The sequence below is a fragment of the Bombina bombina genome, chromosome 6, assembly GCF_027579735.1.
Source record: "Bombina bombina isolate aBomBom1 chromosome 6, aBomBom1.pri, whole genome shotgun sequence".
Classification (NCBI taxonomy): domain Eukaryota; kingdom Metazoa; phylum Chordata; class Amphibia; order Anura; family Bombinatoridae; genus Bombina; species Bombina bombina.
Genome location: NC_069504.1, coordinates 58,512,029 through 58,534,984, shown reverse-complemented (window position 1 = coordinate 58,534,984; position 22,956 = coordinate 58,512,029). Strand labels below are relative to the sequence as shown.

Here is a 22,956-nt window from a genome sequence, read left to right as displayed (position 1 = left end):
CTTGTTGAAAAAGAATGTACACATATCGTACACTAGTGGGAGCTAGTTGCGGATTGGTGCCCGCAGACATTGGTCTCTTGTTATTGGCTGACTAGATGTGCTCAGCTTGCTGCCAGTAGTGCAATGCTGTTTCTTCAGCAAATAATAACAAGAGAATTAAGCAATTTTTAGAATAGAAAAACATTGGAAAATTGTATATTATAACCAAATTGTGAAAAAAAAAAATATATGTTTGGTGTTTCCTGTCCATTTAACACACAAAACAAGTGACGTTTTAAAACTCTTTTAGATATAAGGAAAAATAAATAAAATATCTAAATTAGCTATAACGAGGAGGTCAGTAATTCAGTGTTTAAGAAACTGGAATATTAGTAAACACAGCAAATCGCATTAAAAAGGTACATTAAACACTTTGAGATAATCTAAAATGATGAAATTTATATATATATATATATATATATATATATATATATATATATATATATATATATATATATATATATATATATATATATATATATATATATATATATATATATATATATATATATATATATATATATATATATATATATATATATATATATATATATATATATATAGTAAAGTCCAGCACCAGTTTCTCCCTTAGTTGATGGGTGCAAGCTGCCTCTGTCCCACCAAGACAGATAAATATAGAAACGTTGAATAAGCTGCAGCTCTCCAAATTTCTTTTTTTGTGCTATTTTATTACAAGCAGTAAGACATAGGCCTATGTCTTACTGCTTGTAATAAAATAACACAAAAAAAAGACATTTGGAGAGCTGCAGCTTATTCAACGTTTCTATATATAGAAAAAGGGGACAAAATAAATAATGAACATATTGCAATATGTTCATTATTTATTTTGTCCCCTTTTCCTGTAATTCCATTCTGAAATTGTGAGCTTTTCCCATTTAAAATGGAGATGCTGAACACTGTTATATTCTACACAGCTATTGGCTACACACTCTAGTGACCTATTTAACCTAAGTTACAATATGGCAGCTCACAATGTTTTATAGACACTACAAATTTATACTTATTTTGTCAATATTAAAAACCGCTAATGCAACTTTAAAAAAATACATCTACATATTATTCTCGGACTCATTTTTTCAATGAATGCATCAATCTATCCAGCATTTATTTAGTGTTTAATGTGCCTTTAAGGAAAACAAATTAAACTTCAGCCTATCACACAAATGATCAACAGTAGCCTTATGAGATTTTAAAGAAGAAAGTGGAAATAGGTTGTACTTACAGGCAAGCCTTTCCTAGAAAAGGCTGTAAGAAAAAAAGGAAAAAAAAACAGCTTAAGAGAAGGAGAAAAGACTTAAGTAGCAGAAAGGAAAATAATGATTTAGAGCCATTGATGACTATAAAAGAATTCCTGTACAATCTAACAGCCTCTGGTTAAAATGACAAAATAGTTTATTACATTTAGATCATTTTTATATTCCAGCTCTCATGCAGTTCTAAGGACCAAATGCAGCCGAATATGATAGAGGTAGTAACAAGCTATTCACCTGTGAAGACTGCGAGGTGGATGGCTCTTGAGAAGAACAAGCGCCAAACTCAAACTCCAAGCTATTGATTCGGATTTTCTTGTTTGGCTCAGGACTGGCAAGAGGGGTCACACTATTGCGCCTCATAAGTGGGTTGAGACCTTTTGATTCCTAAAAAAGGTTAAAAACACATAACCAGCAAGTTAAGATTCAAAAGCTGCACCACTTGAGAGTACGCAAATATAGGCAACATACAAAGGCAATAAGATCCGAACATTTTGATGGCTAATTGTTAAATCAGAACTAACTTGACATGGGAAAAATTAATATCAATCCAGCCCAGCGACTTTAAAATTCTTGAACTAGTGAAGCCTCCCCCTAATTCCCTGTCTATAAGCCATGCTTGAGAGCTCCGCTGCGGTAAATGTTTTACACAATTCCTAGACCAGATAGCACAGAGTATAAAGGATTGAGAGAGCAGAATAAGTTCTAGTCAAAATTAAACTTTCATGATTCAGATAGTTGCTTAAAATTGCATGTGCTATGTAATTTAATCAATTTTTCTTTGTTCTCTTTGTATCTTTATTTGAATGTAAGCTTAGGAGCCGGCCCATTTTTGGTCCAGCATCTGGGTAGCGCTTGCTGATTAGTGGCTACATTTAGCCAAGAAATCACTACCCAGGTGCTGAACCTAAAATGGGCCTGCTTCTAAGCTCACATTCTTACTTTTTCAAATAAAGTTAACAAGGAAACAAAGACAAATTAATATTAGGAGCAAATTAGAAAGAAGTATTTCGGTTTACTATCCCTTTAATATGTGTGCATATACACATATATTTAAATTTGCTGCCGATCGCTGCACAACTTACCCCCTTTCGCTGTGCTAGGTTCTCATGCTGTGCCTGATGGAATGAGAACGAGGCTTCCTTTGTATAGAAGCGCACTCTCATGAGTGCAATGCAAACGCAATTGCACCTAACTTATAATACCACAAGTTGCTGCTGTATCTGAATCATAAAAGTTTAATTTTGACTCGACTATTTCTTTAAAAGGGACATTAAACCCAATTTTATTTCATTTCTTTCTGTCACGATTCAGATGTAGTATACAATCTTAAAACTTTCCACTTTACTTTAGACTAATCTGCTTAATTCTCCTATCTTTTGTTGAAAGCGCAGCCATGCACTACTGGGTAAGACCAATGATAAAGCAGTCACTAATCAGCAGCTAGCTCCCAGTAGTGCACTGCTGCTTTTAATCATACCTAGGTATGCCTTTTTAACAAAAAATATCAAGAGAATGAAGCAATTTAGATAATAAAAGGTACTTTGGAAAGTTATTTAAAATTGTATGCTCTGTCTGCTGAATCATGAAATACAATTGGAGTTTCATGTCCATATAAGCAGAATTCATGAGAAAGAAAAATGCATACTTGCTAGCTACAGCTTGGTTTAACCTATCAAGGTCGCTCCATGGCTTGTGAATTGTTTTACAGAAAAACCCTTGCCTGGCTCCTAAATGCACAGCTGGCAACTAAGTTTTCTGTCTGGCTTCTAAGTTTGATATCAAATGTACAAAGCATTGCTCAACACTATACTCGTTACAACAACCATGCACATGATCTCCCACATTATCACACACCAAGATGTATTCTTCGTATGGTTTGAATAAAAAGAAAGTTATATCAACTACAAATTGTTAGTAATAAAAATTAAAAACAATCACCTCATTGCATCTCTCCCTGTGGGTATTAACAGCTTCAATGTTAAAATTTACTGACTCCACGTGACATCCTTGAAGAAAAAATAAAATAAAATTACATTCAGCATTTAAAAAATAAATTTAAAAAAAAGTGAGTCTACTTGAAAAATTGTGTTTAAAATAGATAATACCCACTCCCCAGTTTTGCAGAACCAGCACTGTTATATTAATACACTTTTTACCTCTGTGATTGCCTTGTATCCATGCCTCTGTAGACTGACCCTTATCTCAGTGCTATTAACAAACTTGCATTTTAGACAATCAGTACTGGCTCATGCATAGCTCCACAGTGGTGAGCACAAAGTTATCTATAACACACATTAAATACCATATAAAATAAAATGCACTGAGATAAAAAGCAGCCTGCAGAGGCTTAGGCATTTTAGCACTATAAAGTAAATTAATTTAACAATGTTGGTTGTGCAAAGCTGGGGAATGGGTACACTTTTTACATTTGGAGGGTAGGGAGTATATAAAATTGTGAATATTCATACGTAGTTCTCCAGTATAACCATTTATGGGACAATATAGCATTCACAAGAACATGCACACAGGTACTATATAAAGCACCATAGACTGGTGAAACTTACCATACGCATACGGAGTCAGCTTAAGCAATGAATGAAGAGGGCACCTTAGATACGGCATTTCATCTGGAATGGAGAGGATACACTATTTTAAACACTCTGTACAACTATTTCTTAACACTTCTAATTCTGTCTGGAGCTAAACAGACCTGGCTCAAGGAAAATCTACATCTAATGAAACATTGTGAGTAAATAAGAATCCTAGAAATAGATCTTAGAAAAACAAAATGGACCTAATTAACTCAATAAAATAGTTTAAAAATGATTCACAACAAAATTACTTATAGACGTTAGGTAAATTGTTAGATGTAGGCCTCTTTAGTTATAAAATGTATTTGGTTATGCTAGCTGTGCACAAGGCTAAAAACACTGCCCTCCTGTAAAGTGCACAGATCCCATAAATAATGAGTATAGTTATGCAAATGAGAAAATATATTAAAATGTTCTATTTAACGTTCTGTTTAAACAGCGCAGGATGAAATCTCCTGAATATACCAAGCGTCTTACCTGCAGGTTTGTCGAGGAAGTAAGACAAAAGACACCTCATTACAGCCTGGTGACAGATGACCACGACATTGCCTTGTCTTTCCAACTCCATAATAACAGGCTCAAGACGCTGAACCAGATCTTGGTAAGACTGCAAAATTAGACAAAGCAACGGTTAAATCAACTTTCTAGAAAACTATCAAACCCTTATGAAGTTAAAGGGATATGAAACGCAAATAATCTTTTGTGAATCAGACAGAGGATACGATTTAAAAAAAAAATGCCCAATTTACTTCTATTACCAAATTTGCTTCGTTCTCATGTTATTCTGTGTTGAAGAGGAGTTTGGAGCACTCTTGCAAATGTTTAACATTCTTGTAGCACTACTGCCATAAAGTGCTTTAGAAATGGGCCAGCGCCTAAGAATACACTTGCTTTTCAACAAAGGATTCCAAGCGAACAAAGAAAAAATAGAAGTAAAATAAGACAGTTGTTTAAAATCACATGCTCTAGTGTCTGGGATTTTACAGCGTTATATTTTTGGTAAAATCAGATTTATTAGTGCCTCACCTCTCCTGAAGGGTAACGATAGTGATATTTGTCCTGGGAACGCAGAGAGAACTCTTCTGGGTAAAATTCCTTCACTTCATCATAAGTCATCTCTTCACATACTCCCTGTTAGAAACAGATCGTGTAATGATTATCTAGGTAGGGCAAGATCATTTTGTACAGATTTAACAAACTGATTACCGAGATTCTGTAGTTGCTCTAAGCTAAAAAAATAAAATGCAGATTGTAGAACTTATCAAGGCAATTCGTTTGATACAGCAAGTCGTTTATAAGTTACATTTAGCTTACAATCTAATTCATTCATAAATCTGATGTTTAATGATAGAAGCAGAATATTAGTATATGTTACATGCAGGTAGACTTACAGCGTCCAGTTCGTTTAGCGCTTTCCACTGTTCATAAGGTACATCTAATCCTTGAGATGTCTGAACGGACCTTCTTAACTGACTTGACCACACCTTTAGTTCTTTCAAGTTCTGATCTTCAACATATTTTTTGAGAGTAGCTGCAAACTAAATAGAAACAATGTGTACTTCAGTTAATAGGACTTAAAGAGATAGGAAAGTCAAAAATAAACTTGCAGTAATCAGAGCATACAATTTTAAGACACTTAAGATCACTTTTTTCAAATCTGCTTTGTTCTCTTGGTATCCATTGTTGAAAATGAATTACGCACATATCCTACACTAGTGGGAGCTAGCTGCTGATTGGTGCCTGCAGACATTTGTCTCTTGTGATTGGCTAACTAGATTTGTTCAGCTAGCTGACAGTAGTGCAATGCAGTCTCTTAAGCAAAGAACAACAAGAAAATGAAACATATCTGATAATAAAAGTAAATTTAAAAGTTGTATGTTCGATCCAAATAATAAATTAAAATTTTTGGGGTTTACTGTCCCTTTAACACCAAAAGCTTTTTGCTATGAAAAAAACAGAAGATAAAAATATAAATTCCAAAACAAAAAAGGTTTATTGTTATTATCTAGAGTTAAAATTTCAAACACAGCTCAGTGGGAAACTGGGTATGTTAAATGACATATGTATAACCTAGCAGGAACATACATGGTTAAAGGGACACTCAATCAAAATTAAACTTTCACTATTCAGATAGAGCATGCCATTTTAAACAACTTTCCAATTTACTTCCATTAACTAAATGTGCACTGTCTTTTTGAGTCACCAGCTCCTACTGAGCATGTGCAATAATAAGTGTGTATGCATTTGTGAATGGCTGAAGGCTGTCACATGGTTTGTGTATGCATTTGTGATTGGCTGATGGATGTCACATGGTACAGGGGGGAGTGGAAAAAGACAACTTTTAAAATGGTCAGGGGAAAAAAAAAAATCTACTACTCATTTGAAGTTCAGACTAAGTGCTATTGCATTGTCTTGTTATCTTGCATTTGTTGATTATGCAAATCTACTGTGTTGACTGGTCTACAACAAGTTTGATGCTAGTAGTGTAAAATATTGACTGTAAAAGCAGAGGCCAGAGGGTCACAACCCAACTTTTTTTTCACAACAATATTTAAATAGCTGCACATCAAATATGGACTTATCGGGAACTCTTCAAAGATCAGCTAAAATGTAAGAACTCACAAATATTTACCTTCTTCCCTCTTGGAGACAGTCCAGAATCTCCCCCTATCTTTCCCTTGAGGTTGTTCTCACTCTCACCAGAACGACACAAATAAATTGAACGGGGCTGGACGTGAATGTTCATGAGATAGTATACGATCTTACTCTGGATGTGATCCTGGATACTGTTCACCAAAAATCTCCGGCCAACATCATACACAATAATCATGGAAAGATCCCTAAGAAGAGAAGTGACTTTTTTAAATTTTAGATTCACAGCTTGTAATTTAGACAAAAAAGGAATAGAAATATTTTTTTTTCTTTCTACAGCAGACTTCAGATTGGAGTGTTGTAACTTACTTGTCATGATTGTCTGGATCCAATGGTTCATAACTGTCTTTATAGCAATTAATTCTCTTCATGAAGTCGTCTACGGCTTGTTTAGAGGTACATCCTCTGTAATCTGGGCTGGACAACTTAACTTCCTGTTATAAAATATATATATATATATTAAAAGAAGAAAATGACATCAAGAGCGACTTCATCAGGAAAAAAAAACACAACACATCTTCTGACCTTTAAAGAGACTTAGTTAAAACTAAAATGCAAATCAGGTCATTTCAGTTTCATGTATTTTTAGAATACACTTACATGATTTAAAAAAAAAGAAAAAAAAAAAAGGGGGGTTCTATCTGAGCGTACTCTTCTACAATATACACATGTACTTACCAACACATTGCTGGCAACAACATTTGGATCATTGCATACAGATTCAAGGAAGAATACCTGGAAAAAAAGAAAAGTTTACCCTTTGTATAGCTTCTTAGAAGTGATGTAATTATCTTACGTAGCCTGTTCCTTTGCCATCTTTAACTCACCTTGAAGTCATTTTCTTTGGCAAAGTCAACAACCATCGCTCTTCGCTCTCTTGTGGTATTGGTGGCATCAAACACCTGAAACAAAGGCAAACCAGTTCACTCATCAGGATTTGCAAAACACAATAATAGCACAATGCTCCAGACCAGAATAAGACACTTACCGCAACCTGGCCACCTTCCTGAGTCAAGTAAGTTTTCACATCTGCTAAGGCAGCTAAGGCACATTGTCTGGAATAGCACAAGAAAATAATAAAATAAATATTTATTTTCGGCCATAAATACATATTTTTAACCCATCAAGTACCTAAACAGTATTGTTTGTGTATTCAAGGTTTTTTTTTTATGTTCAAAAAAAAAAAAAAAAAAAAAAAAAAAAAAAATTAAAAAAAAATAAATAAATAAAAAAATATATCAATCAGATGAGAAGCCAAAACCCTAGCTTAAAGTGAATGTAAAGTTTGCGGAATGAGTGCCCGGTTCTTAAAAATTCCTATTAAAAACAGGGGCACTTTCATTCATCAAACTTTACATTTCACTGGTTTTGTTAAAATACTTACCTTTTAATCTTGAAAGCCGCTCCAGTGCTTTTCCAGCCCGTCGCAAGCCTCTTCATGTGTCAGCAATGACGATTCCGGCATCATCCAATCACGGCTTCCCCCCTGGGGGGAATCATTGCCTAAAGCAACGCCATTATTGGAGGAAGGCCGGGATCGTCATTTCTGACGTAGGAAGAGGCTTGCGACGGGCGGGGGAAGCGCTGGAGCAGCTTTCACGAAGAAAAGGTAAGTAGTTTAATAAAACCAGTGAAATGTAAAGTATGATGAATGAAAGTGCCCCTGTTTTTTTTTTTTTTTTTTTTTTAATTTTTAATTTTTTATTGCGGAATTTGCGCATAACAATGAGTTCAGTTATACATAATACATGTTCTGATTTAAAATGCAGATATAATACAATGCAGTCATAAAAAACATGTTTGCATGGGCATAGTGACAGATATATTTCCTCCTTTTTGTGGTTTCAACATAAGATAGGCACATACACCACGCAATAAGTGTACACGATATACATCAATGAATGTGACAATTTAAGGTATCAGCGCATCTGTCCATAGATGATATATGATATATCTATTCCATGCAAAGTAAACAGGACACAAACCAGAAAAACGAACAAACCAGAAGAAGGGGGAAAAAAGGTGGAAAACAAAGGCTCTCAGTAAGATATTGGCTGGACAGTTAGTGTTCAGATTGAGATAAATGAATATCAGCCAACCTATCAAGCCTCTCCATCAGGGAATGTAATACTTAGGGATTAAATAAGTTTATGGATGGGTTTCCTATTATTCTACAGTGTTAGAGGAAGGGACTCTATTTACTGCTATATGAGGATATTCTAGAAAGACAGGATTCTCTAAAATAATAAAGTGAGGTCTGCCTTATGCTCGTCAATAAATGTCAAATGAATCCAACTCCCAGGCAGGAGACGTGGGTCTGGATATAAGGCAGTATAGAAAAGTTTACTAGTTAGATCATCAATCTTAATGTCCCTCCTCTAGAGTGTGTGGGGCATAGTTCAAGGGTGGTGAGTGAACATATTATGTTATTGCAGCTCATTAGAAAATATATAATTGAAATGACAGTACTCCGGGAAAATTTATGAGATCAGCGGTTTACATTCCACAACCTGTACAACCTTTGATAGAAATTATTGCTTCATGCACAGTGAACATTTATGCCATCTTGCCTGCAGACGCGGCCGCCAACCGCGGGACATGAGACAGGTCATGATGATAACTTCCCATCATGAACACAAGCAATAAACTAAAATACAGCTGGTAATTTTGTATCGTACATTCCCTATCTATAGAATTGTGTGGCTTGAAGGGAGCAAAGACTGTTCGGAAGAGTAAGGTCATAAGTATTATTTACATTTAAGTTAGTCTAGTTACCTCAGTATGAGCTAGATCGCTGCTTGAGAAATTGAAGGGGCATCAAGTAACTTAACACATATTTAGAAAACACAAGCAAACATTGAATAATAAGCCACAAAACTCAACAACAGATTACATCACCCCCACTACAGTTTGTCTTTATTTTATCTACCCCTCTCCAGTTTTATGAGCGAGTGCTCCTCTATGAATGCAGAGATAATCTCCGTTGCAAACCATTGATAGGGATGATTGATGACAAACTGCAAGATTCTTATCGCGTGTAGTACCAATTCTAGTCCGGGAGTCTCTCCACCTTATGTTAAAGGCCTCAAAGCAGTGTGGATTGAGCCATAAGGGTATGCTGTCACAAAGAAGCCTCTCGGACAAATAGGCTATAAGTTCGTCAGTTGCCAGTAATGCCTTAAGTGATTTTGTGTCCCCACTGAGCACTGTGGAAAAAGGTCCCACCGGGAGCAACAGGGCTGCGTCTCTAGAGGCTTGCGGCAGATGTGTATTGCCCTGCTCAAGGAGGGATATCGGCAAGTGTGATCTCGTTGTGCATATTGGAGCCTGTAGTATGCTATCAGATTGATTTACCTTTGGATCCGATGTTGTCCCTGTTAAGGTATGCTGAGCTGGATTGAGTGTTTCACTGGTATGTGGTGCGAGAGCATCTGGCAGGAGGCAACTCCTTACAGGTGTTATAGCAAAGGTAGCTGGCTCACCAACATCGGGAGAAATGGAGACGCTCCCGTCCGTCAGCCAAAGAGTGTGTGATCGTCTGTCAGCCTCGCCGGGGCCCTTCGGCGCAGCCTGCGAATCAGCCTCAACCTGGCCCATCTCTCTGTAGGGATAACAGTTGTCGTCTAGAGGAGCCTTGGTTAACACTCGATCTTCTGGATGGATCGGGGGAACTTGTACAAGTGGAAACTTTTCCTCCGTTGCTGGCCCCTTCTGACCGCCAACTTGATTCTCAGGTTTTGTAAAGTACTGTTCCAATGCTTCTACTTTCTCTGTCAGTGGTTCAGGGTTCTTTATGAGGTCGGGTGTTAGAGTTCTTTGGTATATTTTGTGGAGCAAGAGATCTAGTCTAGCGAAACGCTCATCCAGGTCCTGCGCTAGTTCTATCTCCCACGTGGTCGCCATTTTAAGTCGGCCTTCTGTCTGGTAGGTTAGAGACTGGAGGTTTGTAATATGTAGGATTGATATCGATATGCTATGCTGTGCTGTGTTGTTAGAAGGAGCAGTAAGGCAGGAACTTGCCGCCAGCACTGTTAACCCGGAGAGTCCGGGGGGGGATCGCTACCTGTGAATGGGCCGCCGCCCCAGGTTTCACTCTTCCGAACTGTGACCCAGAAATCATAAAAACAGCAGTCGAATTATAGTCCCCTTTTGTTTGGCAACTTTCATATGTTGAATGGTGCAGTTGGTTTTGCTGTTAAAGGCTCTAAAATCGGCAGATTAAAGAGGAATCTTTCAGAGCTTACAGTGAGTGCGACTTGTCAAGTGCGCGGTTCGGACACGCCCCCAGTGCCCCTGTTTTTAATAGGATTTATTAAAAACCAGGAACTGGTTCATCAAAATTTACATTCACTTTAAAGAGACTTTTCAAAAAAGGTGTGTTTGCACAAGAAGAAAGTTATCCAAAATCCTACTATGATTCTGCCACATGTGCATATTGTATTTGGCATGGACATCCTCAAAAAAAAAAAAATATATATATATATAATAATTAAATAAAGTAACAAACATAATAGAATGGGGAAAAAAAGCCATTCCATTTTTAAAGGTATACTAAACCCAAAATATTATTTTAAGCAAGTTTGTAATTTACTCCTATTATATTTTTTTCTTCGTTTGCTGAACCAACAATGGACCGGATCGTAAACGTTAGATTCCTGCTTTTTCAAATAAACATACCAAGAGAATGAAGAAAAATATGATAACAGTAAATCAGAACGTTGCTTAAAACTGTATGCTGTATCTGAACCATGAAGAAAATTGGGTTCAGTATCACTTTAACTGTAAAGCAACTATCTACTGAGATAAGTAATTGCCATTTTTAGGCCAACCTTATGTGACGAGATTCTGCACGTTATGAGGTCACATTAGTGTGTTAGGTTACTTGATCAGGTTTACTCTAGAGGATCAAGGGGAGATGCTGTCCCTTTAATGGTTCTAATGGGAGTAACAATGTATTTTTAAATAAAGACATTCAGACTGCACACTTTTATTACTCTAAACTTGCCAACAAGATATATGGGAGCTACATTTTTGTCCACTCTTGCTTCCCAAAAACACCCAAAATTGCACAAATGGTTCCACCTTCTTCTAGTCTTAGAACAAGGGCCTGGCATATTAACTGAATTAAAATAAATGAACTAATTACACTACTAGACAGTTTGTTCCGCCATGTAAAGTATTTTGTGTTATTGTTTGGAAGTAAAACAATTCATCTGCTTCCTTGCACGTTTACCAAAGAATACAATGATATGATTTCAGGACAAGGAGCAGAATGCTTCATACTACTACTACTACTTAATAAAAGACAAAAACAGACCATGAATGGAATACCAACCTTCTGACTTGCATAGCTTCCTGATTGTCAGCGCGGAAGAAATCGTATGAGCAGAAATCCTTAACACCTTCCCGTCTATACTCGCCCACATTGAAAACTGCAACAGAAATATAGTAGCATTTAACACAGAGTATAAAGTAAAATGTATCTAAAGATGATACAAGTTATCATACATAGAACAGGTGCAATTAGCAGTTAAATCAATTGGGTATAATATACAAACAGGCAAGAAATACAGAATAAAAATAAATCACCTTTTGTGGGCACCCCACTCCAGTTGAGATAACGAGTCAGCTTTTTGGAGATATAAGTCTTCCCCCGAGCTGGCAGCCCGACCATTACAATCACAGTTGGTGAGTTGGCAAGTCGAGGACCACTTACTGAAAACAGAGAGAGGGGGGGGGGGGAAATCAATGTTGCTGATGAGATCAAAAAGACACTAACACATAGGCACTCAATCTGCTGAAACACGACACTGGTATTCCCAGACTCTCATTAATTAAACACAACATGAGTCAGTAGAACAGTCACATTTATTTAAGCAGATGCACGGACACAGAAGTGACAGTTGCAACTCACAGGCAACTGAAAGCTAAAAATGCATCAATCCCCAGGCCTAACATACATACATTTTATATATACACACACACATTATATATCTATCACCTGCTGGTGTTGGAATCCTGTTGCTGCAAATTAACTTGATATAAGTTCTATTGACAGTCAGATAAACAGATATAATTAGTTTATCCCAAAAAGCACATTGTCTATATTCAATGCCAGAGAACTAGCACCACACAACGCTCCCCACACGTTTGGCTAAGAACAAGCGCTGGGGTCACTTATGACTCGTTAGATTTTAGATACAGAAGAGACTATAGCACATGAGGACATTTTCTTTTGGGGGCAAGAAGTTATAATTTCCTACATCAGTCTTCCCTGGTTTCAGCTATTGTCATGTCCATAAGAAACGGATTACCTTTATCATGATCTAAGAAATTCTAATTGCAAAGTGAAGCAAGCTTCTGCCATTCCTTTTGTCCTGTAATTAGACAATCTATAATTGCAGCCATTTGCCCTAGGCAGGGATAACAGGTGCAGATGGTAGAAACTGAGATGACCCCAAAGTAAACAAAGCCGTTAAAGGGACAGTATACACTCATTTTCATATAACTGCATGTAATAGACACTACTATAAAGAATAATATGCACAGATACTGATATAAAAATCCAGTGTAAAACTGTTTAAAAACTTACTTAGAAGCTCTCAGTTTAGCTCTGTTTAAAAATGTAGCTGGAAAGCCCACAGCAAGTGGCAAATAAGACACTCCCCCCTCCCCCTTCTTTTGCATATGAAAAGACCCTTTACACAAACAGGAGCAAGCTGGAGAAGGTAGCTGACGGTATTCACATAAAACTTTGGGGCTTGGTTAGGAGTCTGAAAATCAGAGCAATGTTATTTAAAAATAAGCAAAACTATACATTTATTTTTAAAAAAAAAACAACTTTATGGGCTATATAAATAGATCATCTACAAAACATTTATGCAAAGAAAAAATGAGTGTATAATGTCCCTTTAATAAAACATTCTTCTAAATATCCAACTAACAATAGGCGTAGCACAGAAATGTTTATCTGGCACAATTGAGTAAGGAAATGCTTAGAAAAGGGTCGACAAATCTGTTTAAAATTTAGTAGCCAGTAAGAATATTCAGGAGCAAGAACAAAAAAAAAGTTAATAACCAGGGGTAAAAATTCTACTAGCCAGTGGCTCCCTTGCTCCTGGGTTTGTCAAGCCCTGGTTTAGAAGGCCCCCCTCTATCAACGAGCCTTGATACTAAGAGGTAGATGACATCTCCATTAAGTTAACATCTCAAATCTTACTTTTAAAAACCTAGTTGCAACGCTATAAAAGTCAGCTTCTTAAAGATCATAAAAATATAAAATATATCATGATGGGTCAAGTAAACGTCATAATATGGATTTCACAGTATTAATCAGCAGTAAAAAGGTTTATTTAAAAAAACAGGATGTAATATTTAGATATTAATCTGACTATCTTTAAAATACTAAGCTACTAAAACGGTAAATTCCCATAATTTATATTTATTCAGGTAAATATTTTTAAAGCAATATTTATAAGCTCATTTATATAGGCCCTAGGCTGGCATTAGAGATAAGAGGCTCGCTAAAAAGTTTTGTCACTGGATGGATAATAAAAAAAAATTTGATTTCATGTCCCTTTAAAATACAATGAATAGAAAGCAAAATATTTTGTCACCTGAAACTCACTTAAATGTGTTTATTTCATGTTAGTTATCATCAGGGATTAGAAGATGCAGATACAGGTTATGCCGGCTAACAGTGCCCGATACACATGCTCTGCTGTGTGCCCAGAATGTAATCCTAAATAATCCACAATGTCCTGCAGATAAGTCACTAGCAATGACCTTATGAGACTACAGTTCCTAATTGATGGCTACACAGTGGTGTGACCGCTTACACAGCAATTCAAGAACTGTAAATACTGCTGGAGCATTAAAGAAACAGAAAAATAAGGGACGTGCTTAATTGTTAGAACATGATTTTTAGCTACGGAGACTAGCCGGTGTGGTTTTGCAGCTAAACACATGGGTAAGATTCAGCCAGCCAATTAAAGAGCAGCATGCGCAAGCAACCACCAATCATTTTCTACTTGGGAGCTGCGATAGGATCTGATTCTGTACATACTGTATATGTTTAAAGCCCTTGCAGGTACAGCAGACAACTAGGGTTAGTGCAATATTATTTAACAGAGCATCCATATATAGTGCAGCCCTACAGCATAGGTGTATTAGGTTATTGTACATTTTACAAAATGGCAATATATGTATACTTTGTGTGAGCAATAAAAAAATTTTTTTTTAAAAAGTCTGTATTCAAAAACGGTCATTTGCGATTGGCTAACTAGATATGTTCAGCTAGCTGTCAGTACTGCAATGTTTTTCCTTCTGCAAAGGTTAATAAAAGAATGAAGTAGATTTGATAATAGAAGTAAATTGGAAAGTTGTTTAAAATTGTATGTTCTACCCAAAATTTACTTTCATGATTTGGAGTTACCTGTCCCTTTAAGTACCAATGATAGTCAATGTATTAAAACTGTCGCTTTTATTGATTCTAATTTGCATTTACTTAATTCCAATGCCAGAGGGGGAAGAAAAGCAATGTAATCAACATCTGCTAAGTCACTAGTCAGTGAATCACAAAGCACATATGTCCCTTTGGGATTGGGGGGGGGGGGGGGGGCAATTCTCTGCTGATAAACAGCTGTCAATGAGGCACCACTGAAGGCCATGTCTCAGGCAGGTCCCTTTAAATAAACACATATTGATCAAGCTCAGAATAGGATATCGCCTTCCTGTGTTTTAACAGGAAATGTAGGTCAAAACTCATCTATAATTAAAGGGACATTGTACACTAGATTTTCTTTGCATACATGATTTGTAGATGATCCATTTATATAGCCCATCTGGGAGTGTTTTTGTAACATTGTATAGTTCTGCTGATTTTTTAGCTGATTTTCAGACTGCTAACCAAGGCTGAAAGTATCAGATGTAGACCTGCTTGCTCCTGTTTGTGTAAAGGGGGGGGGGGGGTCTGCTCTTCCTGCTTTCTTAATCCCTTTCAGTGGGTGTCCCAGCCTAACCTCATCAATAGTGCTAAACTGGGAGCTTCTAAGTAAGTTTGGATTTTTATATCACTATCTGTGCATACGATTCTATATAGTACTGTAGTGTCTATTACATGCAGTTATATTAAAATTGGTGTATACTGTCCCTTTAAAAAGGTTTTAAAAGGCAAACCACAGAGGAAAAAGCTAAATTCTCACAGGTTACCAGGAATTAATATTTATTATTTACAGGGTCCAGACAACTTTTTTTTTTTTTTTTTAAATCTATAGAGAAGATGAAAGTCTGAAGGATAATAAAATGTATGTCAATACAGCGTGCAATGAAATCTAATTGTAATGTTAAACATGCATTAAGTGGGAATGAGGCGCACCAACATCTGATCATATAGCTACCGCACAAAGTAAGCATTAGCCTGTGAAAAACATTCAGTGGTTCCTACCTATCCAGATTCACAGACAGAACAAGAAGGCATGCATGGTCACATGATAAGGTAACCCCCTCTTTCAGCCAGTTGTATAATAAAGCAATATTTTGTCATGGAGGACGGGGACAGGTGCATGACCTTACTTAGGAATGATGATCAAGCATAAGACTGGGAGCAGCAGAGAACAAAACTGACTTTTACAACAATGATGTTTAATTCATGTATAACTGAATCATGTAACCATTAAATTATAGGTGTATTCTACAAAATAGAAGCAAGTGTAATAAATGACAATGTACTATTTAATTATAGATACATCTTATATAATATTACGAACTGTGTGTTTTGTAACAGATTATCAGCGCTTAGATATATCAGCAGGGGTCCCATAATTAGGAAAACTAAACTTTTATAAACTGTTTCCTTGTATGTGTTAAACACTTATAGAATGTATTTTTATTTAGGACAAGAAAATAAATGCTCAAGACTATAAACATTATAAGTCACAATTTGAGAATAATACAAATCCAGAACCTTTGCTATGGCCAAAGAACCAGATCACAGATGGGGATCAATAATACATGATGAATAAACACATAGGAGATTCCAGGTTTAGAAAGATATCCTGGGACCTAGGCATCAGGTTCACTCCCCATAGCTGACATTTAACAAATGTGAAATGAGGATTAGAGTGTGACGCTCATAGCTGATACACTGCAGCACAGCTAACAACCTGTAGGGGCAGCACAGCACACACACGTGCAGCAATTGCAAGTTAAAATGCTTTATTAAAGAGATAATAAAGCCATTTTTTCCTTTAATAATTCAGAAAGAGCATGCAATTTTAAGCAAATGTAGCCACCAATCAGCAAGTGCTACCCAGGGTTCTGAACCAAAAATGGGCCGGCTCCTTCACTCACATGCCTGCTTTTACAAATAAAGATAGCAAGAGAAAGAAGAACAAATTATAATAGGAGTAAACAAGAAAGTTGGAGTTTATGGAGTTTAAAAGCAAACTAAGTACAATAAATACATAAACCATAATGTGGCATTTTATCATCAGATGATTAATATACACAGTCACTTATTAACACAATAGATGTCTGTATATTATACCAACATTATATTAGAAGTAGCAGTTGTAACCCCTGTTGTGTTGTAATTACAGAATTCCTGTTGTGACAAATACCTGCATGGATCTGCTCTGGCTAAACACATTAGAAAGGAAACACTCCAACCCCCCTGTGTGTCATGTATTAAGAAGTATAATCCTCTTCAATGGTACTCCCCCACCTCAGGGTATTGAACTGTGGGGGGTGGGATAGATCATCTTTAAATTCTCCTTGGCAACCTGCCAGGAATGGGAATACAATGTCTGATGCACAGCTGATCAGTGACTGATGGCTCAGCAATACGCCCCTTTTCCTCAGTCGTGTCCTCCAATAATCATTCAGCACCCACAACATGCAGATATGCTCAGCAGTTACAGTCAACGGTAACAAGAGATCCCTATGACTTATCAAAGAATAATTGGGTCAAATAGCCACCCAATAACTCCAGTATAAGCACTAGCTATTGGTACATCAACCCAATAACACCAACATATGTATAAGTACTTCACCCCAATAATCCCAGCATAGGTATAAGCACTAGATATAAGTACACCCCCCAAAAAAACCCAGCATATGTATAAGCACTAGCTATTGGTGCAAAACCCCAATAACCAGAGCATATGTATAAACACTAGCTATTGGTACATCACCCCAGCATATGTATAATTACTAGCTATTGGTACATCACCCCAATAACCCCAGCATATGTATAAGCACTAGCTATTGGTGCAACACCCCAATAACCAGAGCATATGTATAAACACTAGCTATTGGTAATAACCCCCATCATATGCATAAGCACTAGCTATTGGTGCAACACGGTAATAACCCCCATCATATGTATAAGCACTAGCTATTGGTAGATCACCCCAGCATATGTATAAGCACCCTAATAACTCCAGCACAGTTCTAAGCACACCACCCTAATAACTCCAGCACAGTTCTAAGCACACCACCCTAATAACTCCAGCACAGTTCTAAGCACACCACCCTAATAACTCCAGCACAGTTCTAAGCACACCACCCTAATAACTCCAGCACAGTTCTAAGCACACCACCCTAATAACTCCAGCACAGTTCTAAGCACACCACCCTAATAACTCCAGCACAGTTCTAAGCACATCACCCTGTACATCACCCTAATAACTCCAGCACAGTTCTAAGCACATCACCCTGTACATCACCCTAATAACTCCAGCACAGTTCTAAGCACATCACCCTAATAACTCCAGCACAGTTCTAAGCACATCACCCTAATAACTCCAGCACAGTTCTAAGCACATCACCCTGTACATCACCCTAATAACTCCAGCACAGTTCTAAGCACATCACCCTGTACATCACCCTAATAACTCCAGCACAGTTCTAAGCACATCACCCTGTACATCACCCTAATAACTCCAGCACAGTTCTAAGCACATCACCCTAATAACTCCAGCACAGTTCTAAGCACATTGCCTTGTACATCACCCTAATAACTCCAGCACAGTTCTAAGCACATCACCCTAATAACTCCAGCACAGTTCTAAGCACATCACCCTAATAACTCCAGCACAGTTCTAAGCACATTGCCCTGTACACCACCCTAATAACTCCAGCACAGTTCTAAGCACACCACCCTAATAACTCCAGCACAGTTCTAAGCACACCACCCTAATAACTCCAGCACAGTTCTAAGCACACCACCCTAATAACTCCAGCACAGTTCTAAGCACACCACCCTAATAACGCCAGCACAGTTCTAAGCACACCACCCTAATAACTCCAGCACAGTTCTAAGCACACCACCCTAATAACTCCAGCACAGTTCTAAGCACACCACCCTAATAACGCCAGCACAGTTCTAAGCACACCACCCTAATAACTCCAGCACAGTTCTAAGCACACCACCCTAATAACTCCAGCACAGTTCTAAGCACATCACCCTGTACATCACCCTAATAACTCCAGCACAGTTCTAAGCACATCACCCTGTACATCACCCTAATAACTCCAGCACAGTTCTAAGCACATCACCCTAATAACTCCAGCACAGTTCTAAGCACACCACCCTAATAACTCCAGCACAGTTCTAAGCACACCACCCTAATAACTCCAGCACAGTTCTAAGCACACCACCCTAATAACTCCAGCACAGTTCTAAGCACACCACCCTAATAACTCCAGCACAGTTCTAAGCACACCACCCTAATAACTCCAGCACAGTTCTAAGCACACCACCCTAATAACTCCAGCACAGTTCTAAGCACACCACCCTAATAACCCCAGCACAGTTCTAAGCACATCACCCTGTACATCACCCTAATAACTCCAGCACAGTTCTAAGCACATCACCCTAATAACTCCAGCACAGTTCTAAGCACATCACCCTAATAACTCCAGCACAGTTCTAAGCACATCACCCTGTACATCACCCTAATAACTCCAGCACAGTTCTAAGCACATCACCCTGTACATCACCCTAATAACTCCAGCACAGTTCTAAGCACACCACCCTAATAACTCCAGCACAGTTCTAAGCACATCACCCTAATAACTCCAGCACAGTTCTAAGCACATCACCCTGTACATCACCCTAATAACTCCAGCACAGTTCTAAGCACATCACCCTAATAACTCCAGCACAGTTCTAAGCACATCACCCTAATAACTCCAGCACAGTTCTAAGCACATCACCCTAATAACTCCAGCACAGTTCTAAGCACATCACCCTAATAACTCCAGCACAGTTCTAAGCACATCACCCTGTACATCACCCTAATAACTCCAGCACAGTTCTAAGCACATCACCCTGTACATCACCCTAATAACTCCAGCACAGTTCTAAGCACATCACCCTGTGCATCACCCTAATAACTCCAGCACAGTTCTAAGCACATTGCCCTGTACATCACCCTAATAACTCCAGCACAGTTCTAAGCACATCACCCTAATAACTCCAGCACAGTTCTAAGCACATCACCCTAATAACTCCAGCACAGTTCTAAGCACATCACCCTAATAACTCCAGCACAGTTCTAAGCACATTGCCCTGTACATCACCCTAATAACTCCAGCACAGTTCTAAGCACACCACCCTAATAACTCCAGCACAGTTCTAAGCACACCACCCTAATAACTCCAGCACAGTTCTAAGCACACCACCCTAATAACGCCAGCACAGTTCTAAGCACACCACCCTAATAACGCCAGCACAGTTCTAAGCACACCACCCTAATAACTCCAGCACAGTTCTAAGCACATCACCCTAATAACTCCAGCACAGTTCTAAGCACATCACCCTAATAACTCCAGCACAGTTCTAAGCACATCACCCTAATAACTCCAGCACAGTTCTAAGCACATCACCCTGTACATCACCCTAATAACTCCAGCACAGTTCTAAGCACATCACCCTAATAACTCCAGCACAGTTCTAAGCACATTGCCCTGTACATCACCCTAATAACTCCAGCACAGTTCTAAGCACATCACCCTGTACATCACCCTAATAACTCCAGCACAGTTCTAAGCACATCACCCTAATAACTCCAGCACAGTTCTAAGCACATTGCCCTGTACATCACCCTAATAACTCCAGCACAGTTCTAAGCACATTGCCCTGTACATCACCCTAATAACTCCAGCACAGTTCTAAGCACATCACTCTAATAACTCCAGCACAGTTCTAAGCACATTGCCCTGTACATCACCCTAATAACTCCAGCACAGTTCTAAGCACATTGCCCTGTACATCACCCTAATAACTCCAGCACAGTTCTAAGCACATTGCCCTGTACATCACCCTAATAACTCCAGCACAGTTCTAAGCACATTGCCCTGTACATCACCCTAATAACTCCAGCACAGTTCTAAGCACATTGCCCTGTACATCACCCTAATAACTCCAGCACAGTTCTAAGCACATCACCCTGTACATCACCCTAATAACTCCAGCACAGTTCTAAGCACATCACCCTAATAACTCCAGCACAGTTCTAAGCACATCACCCTGTACATCACCCTAATAACTCCAGCACAGTTCTAAGCACATTGCCCTGTACATCACCCTAATAACTCCAGCACAGTTCTAAGCACATTGCCCTGTACATCACCCTAATAACTCCAGCACAGTTCTAAGCACATTGCCCTGTACATCACCCTAATAACTCCAGCACAGTTCTAAGCACATTGCCCTGTACATTACCCTAATAACTCCAGCACAGTTCTAAGCACATTACCCTGTACATCACCCTAATAACTCCAGCACAGTTCTAAGCACATTGCCCTGTACATCACCCTAATAACTCCAGCACAGTTCTAAGCACATTACCCTGTACATCACCCTAATAACTCCAGCACAGTTCTAAGCACATTGCCCTGTACATCACCCTAATAACTCCAGCACAGTTCTAAGCACATTGCCCTGTACATCACCCTAATAACTCCAGCACAGTTCTAAGCACATTGCCCTGTACATCACCCTAATAACTCCAGCACAGTTCTAAGCACATTACCCTGTACATCACCCTAATAACTCCAGCACAGTTCTAAGCACATCACCCTGTACATCACCCTAATAACTCCAGCACAGTTCTAAGCACATTGCCCTGTACATCACCCTAATAACTCCAGCACAGTTCTAAGCACATTGCCCTGTACATCACCCTAATAACTCCAGCACAGTTCTAAGCACATCACCCTGTACATCACCCTAATAACTCCAGCACAGTTCTAAGCACATCACCCTGTACATCACCCTAATAACTCCAGCACAGTTCTAAGCACATCACCCTGTACATCACCCTAATAACTCCAGCACAGTTCTAAGCACATCACCCTAATAACTCCAGCACAGTTCTAAGCACATTACCCTGTACATCACCCTAATAACTCCAGCACAGTTCTAAGCACATCACCCTAATAACTCCAGCACAGTTCTAAGCACATTACCCTGTACATCACCCTAATAACTCCAGCACAGTTCTAAGCACATCACCCTAATAACTCCAGCACAGTTCTAAGCACATTACCCTGTACATCACCCTAATAACTCCAGCACAGTTCTAAGCACATCACCCTAATAACTCCAGCACAGTTCTAAGCACATTACCCTGTACATCACCCTAATAACTCCAGCACAGTTCTAAGCACATCACCCTAATAACTCCAGCACAGTTCTAAGCACATTACCCTGTACATCACCCTAATAACTCCAGCACAGTTCTAAGCACATTACCCTGTACATCACCCTAATAACTCCAGCACAGTTCTAAGCACATTACCCTGTACATCACCCTAATAACTCCAGCACAGTTCTAAGCACTAGATATTGGCAGATCTCCCTCTTATTATAATAACTCGTTATGTGCAGTCAGTGCAGATCACACCCAGATGAGAGATGAAACCAGTAAGCCCCGTAACATCCGTTTCCTTCTCCCGAGAGCACCCGCTTACCGTTCACGGGGATCTGCGGAAGCCGTTCTCTGGGAAGCCAGATCTTGTGAATCCTGTTCTGCGTTAGTTCCATAGGCATGACCGCGGATAATCACTGCACGTACTCGGAATCACTCGGGCTCCGTATCACTGGGTGCCGCGCATTACGGGAAACTACTAACTGTAATCGCGCACTGTCCGATCTGTTCTGTTCCTGGCGCAGCCTCTGCAGCCTGTAAAAAACCCCGGCCGGCGAAACTCCTGACGTCACACGGAGGAGGGCGTGCCTTCTACACCTGTATTTCACTGCTGCCACCTACCGCCCACATTCCGCTACTGCAGCCCATGCCTCGCACGTAACTTCTTAACCGCTTGCGCACCGGAGTCGTTTTATTTCACTCAGCATCAAATAGATATACTACACAGATATATTCACTCTCCTT

General features: G+C 38.6%; 1 protein-coding gene across 3 annotated transcripts in view; it reads right to left on the bottom strand.

Moving 5' to 3' along the window:
* PFKFB3 (6-phosphofructo-2-kinase/fructose-2,6-biphosphatase 3) overlaps positions 1-22,956 on the bottom strand; it is a 236,909-nt gene that overhangs the window by 3,503 nt on the left and 210,450 nt on the right. The window contains exons 1-15 of one of the 3 annotated variants that reach the window (XM_053716422.1): positions 22,535-22,876; positions 12,146-12,271; positions 11,892-11,988; positions 7,545-7,611; positions 7,384-7,458; positions 7,235-7,291; positions 6,866-6,990; positions 6,537-6,744; positions 5,296-5,442; positions 4,931-5,035; positions 4,382-4,511; positions 3,878-3,940; positions 3,252-3,319; positions 1,548-1,697; positions 1,283-1,305 (exon numbers count right to left, since the gene is read on the bottom strand). In XM_053716422.1, coding sequence (XP_053572397.1) covers positions 1,283-1,305; positions 1,548-1,697; positions 3,252-3,319; positions 3,878-3,940; positions 4,382-4,511; positions 4,931-5,035; positions 5,296-5,442; positions 6,537-6,744; positions 6,866-6,990; positions 7,235-7,291; positions 7,384-7,458; positions 7,545-7,611; positions 11,892-11,988; positions 12,146-12,271; positions 22,535-22,613 — 1,520 coding nt within the window. In that variant the 5' untranslated portion in view covers positions 22,614-22,876. Of the gene's footprint in view, positions 1-1,282; positions 1,306-1,547; positions 1,698-3,251; positions 3,320-3,877; positions 3,941-4,381; positions 4,512-4,930; positions 5,036-5,295; positions 5,443-6,536; positions 6,745-6,865; positions 6,991-7,234; positions 7,292-7,383; positions 7,459-7,544; positions 7,612-11,891; positions 11,989-12,145; positions 12,272-22,534; positions 22,878-22,956 lie in introns of those variants that run through there. The other 2 variants (XM_053716421.1, XM_053716423.1) reach the window with 2 other exon arrangements.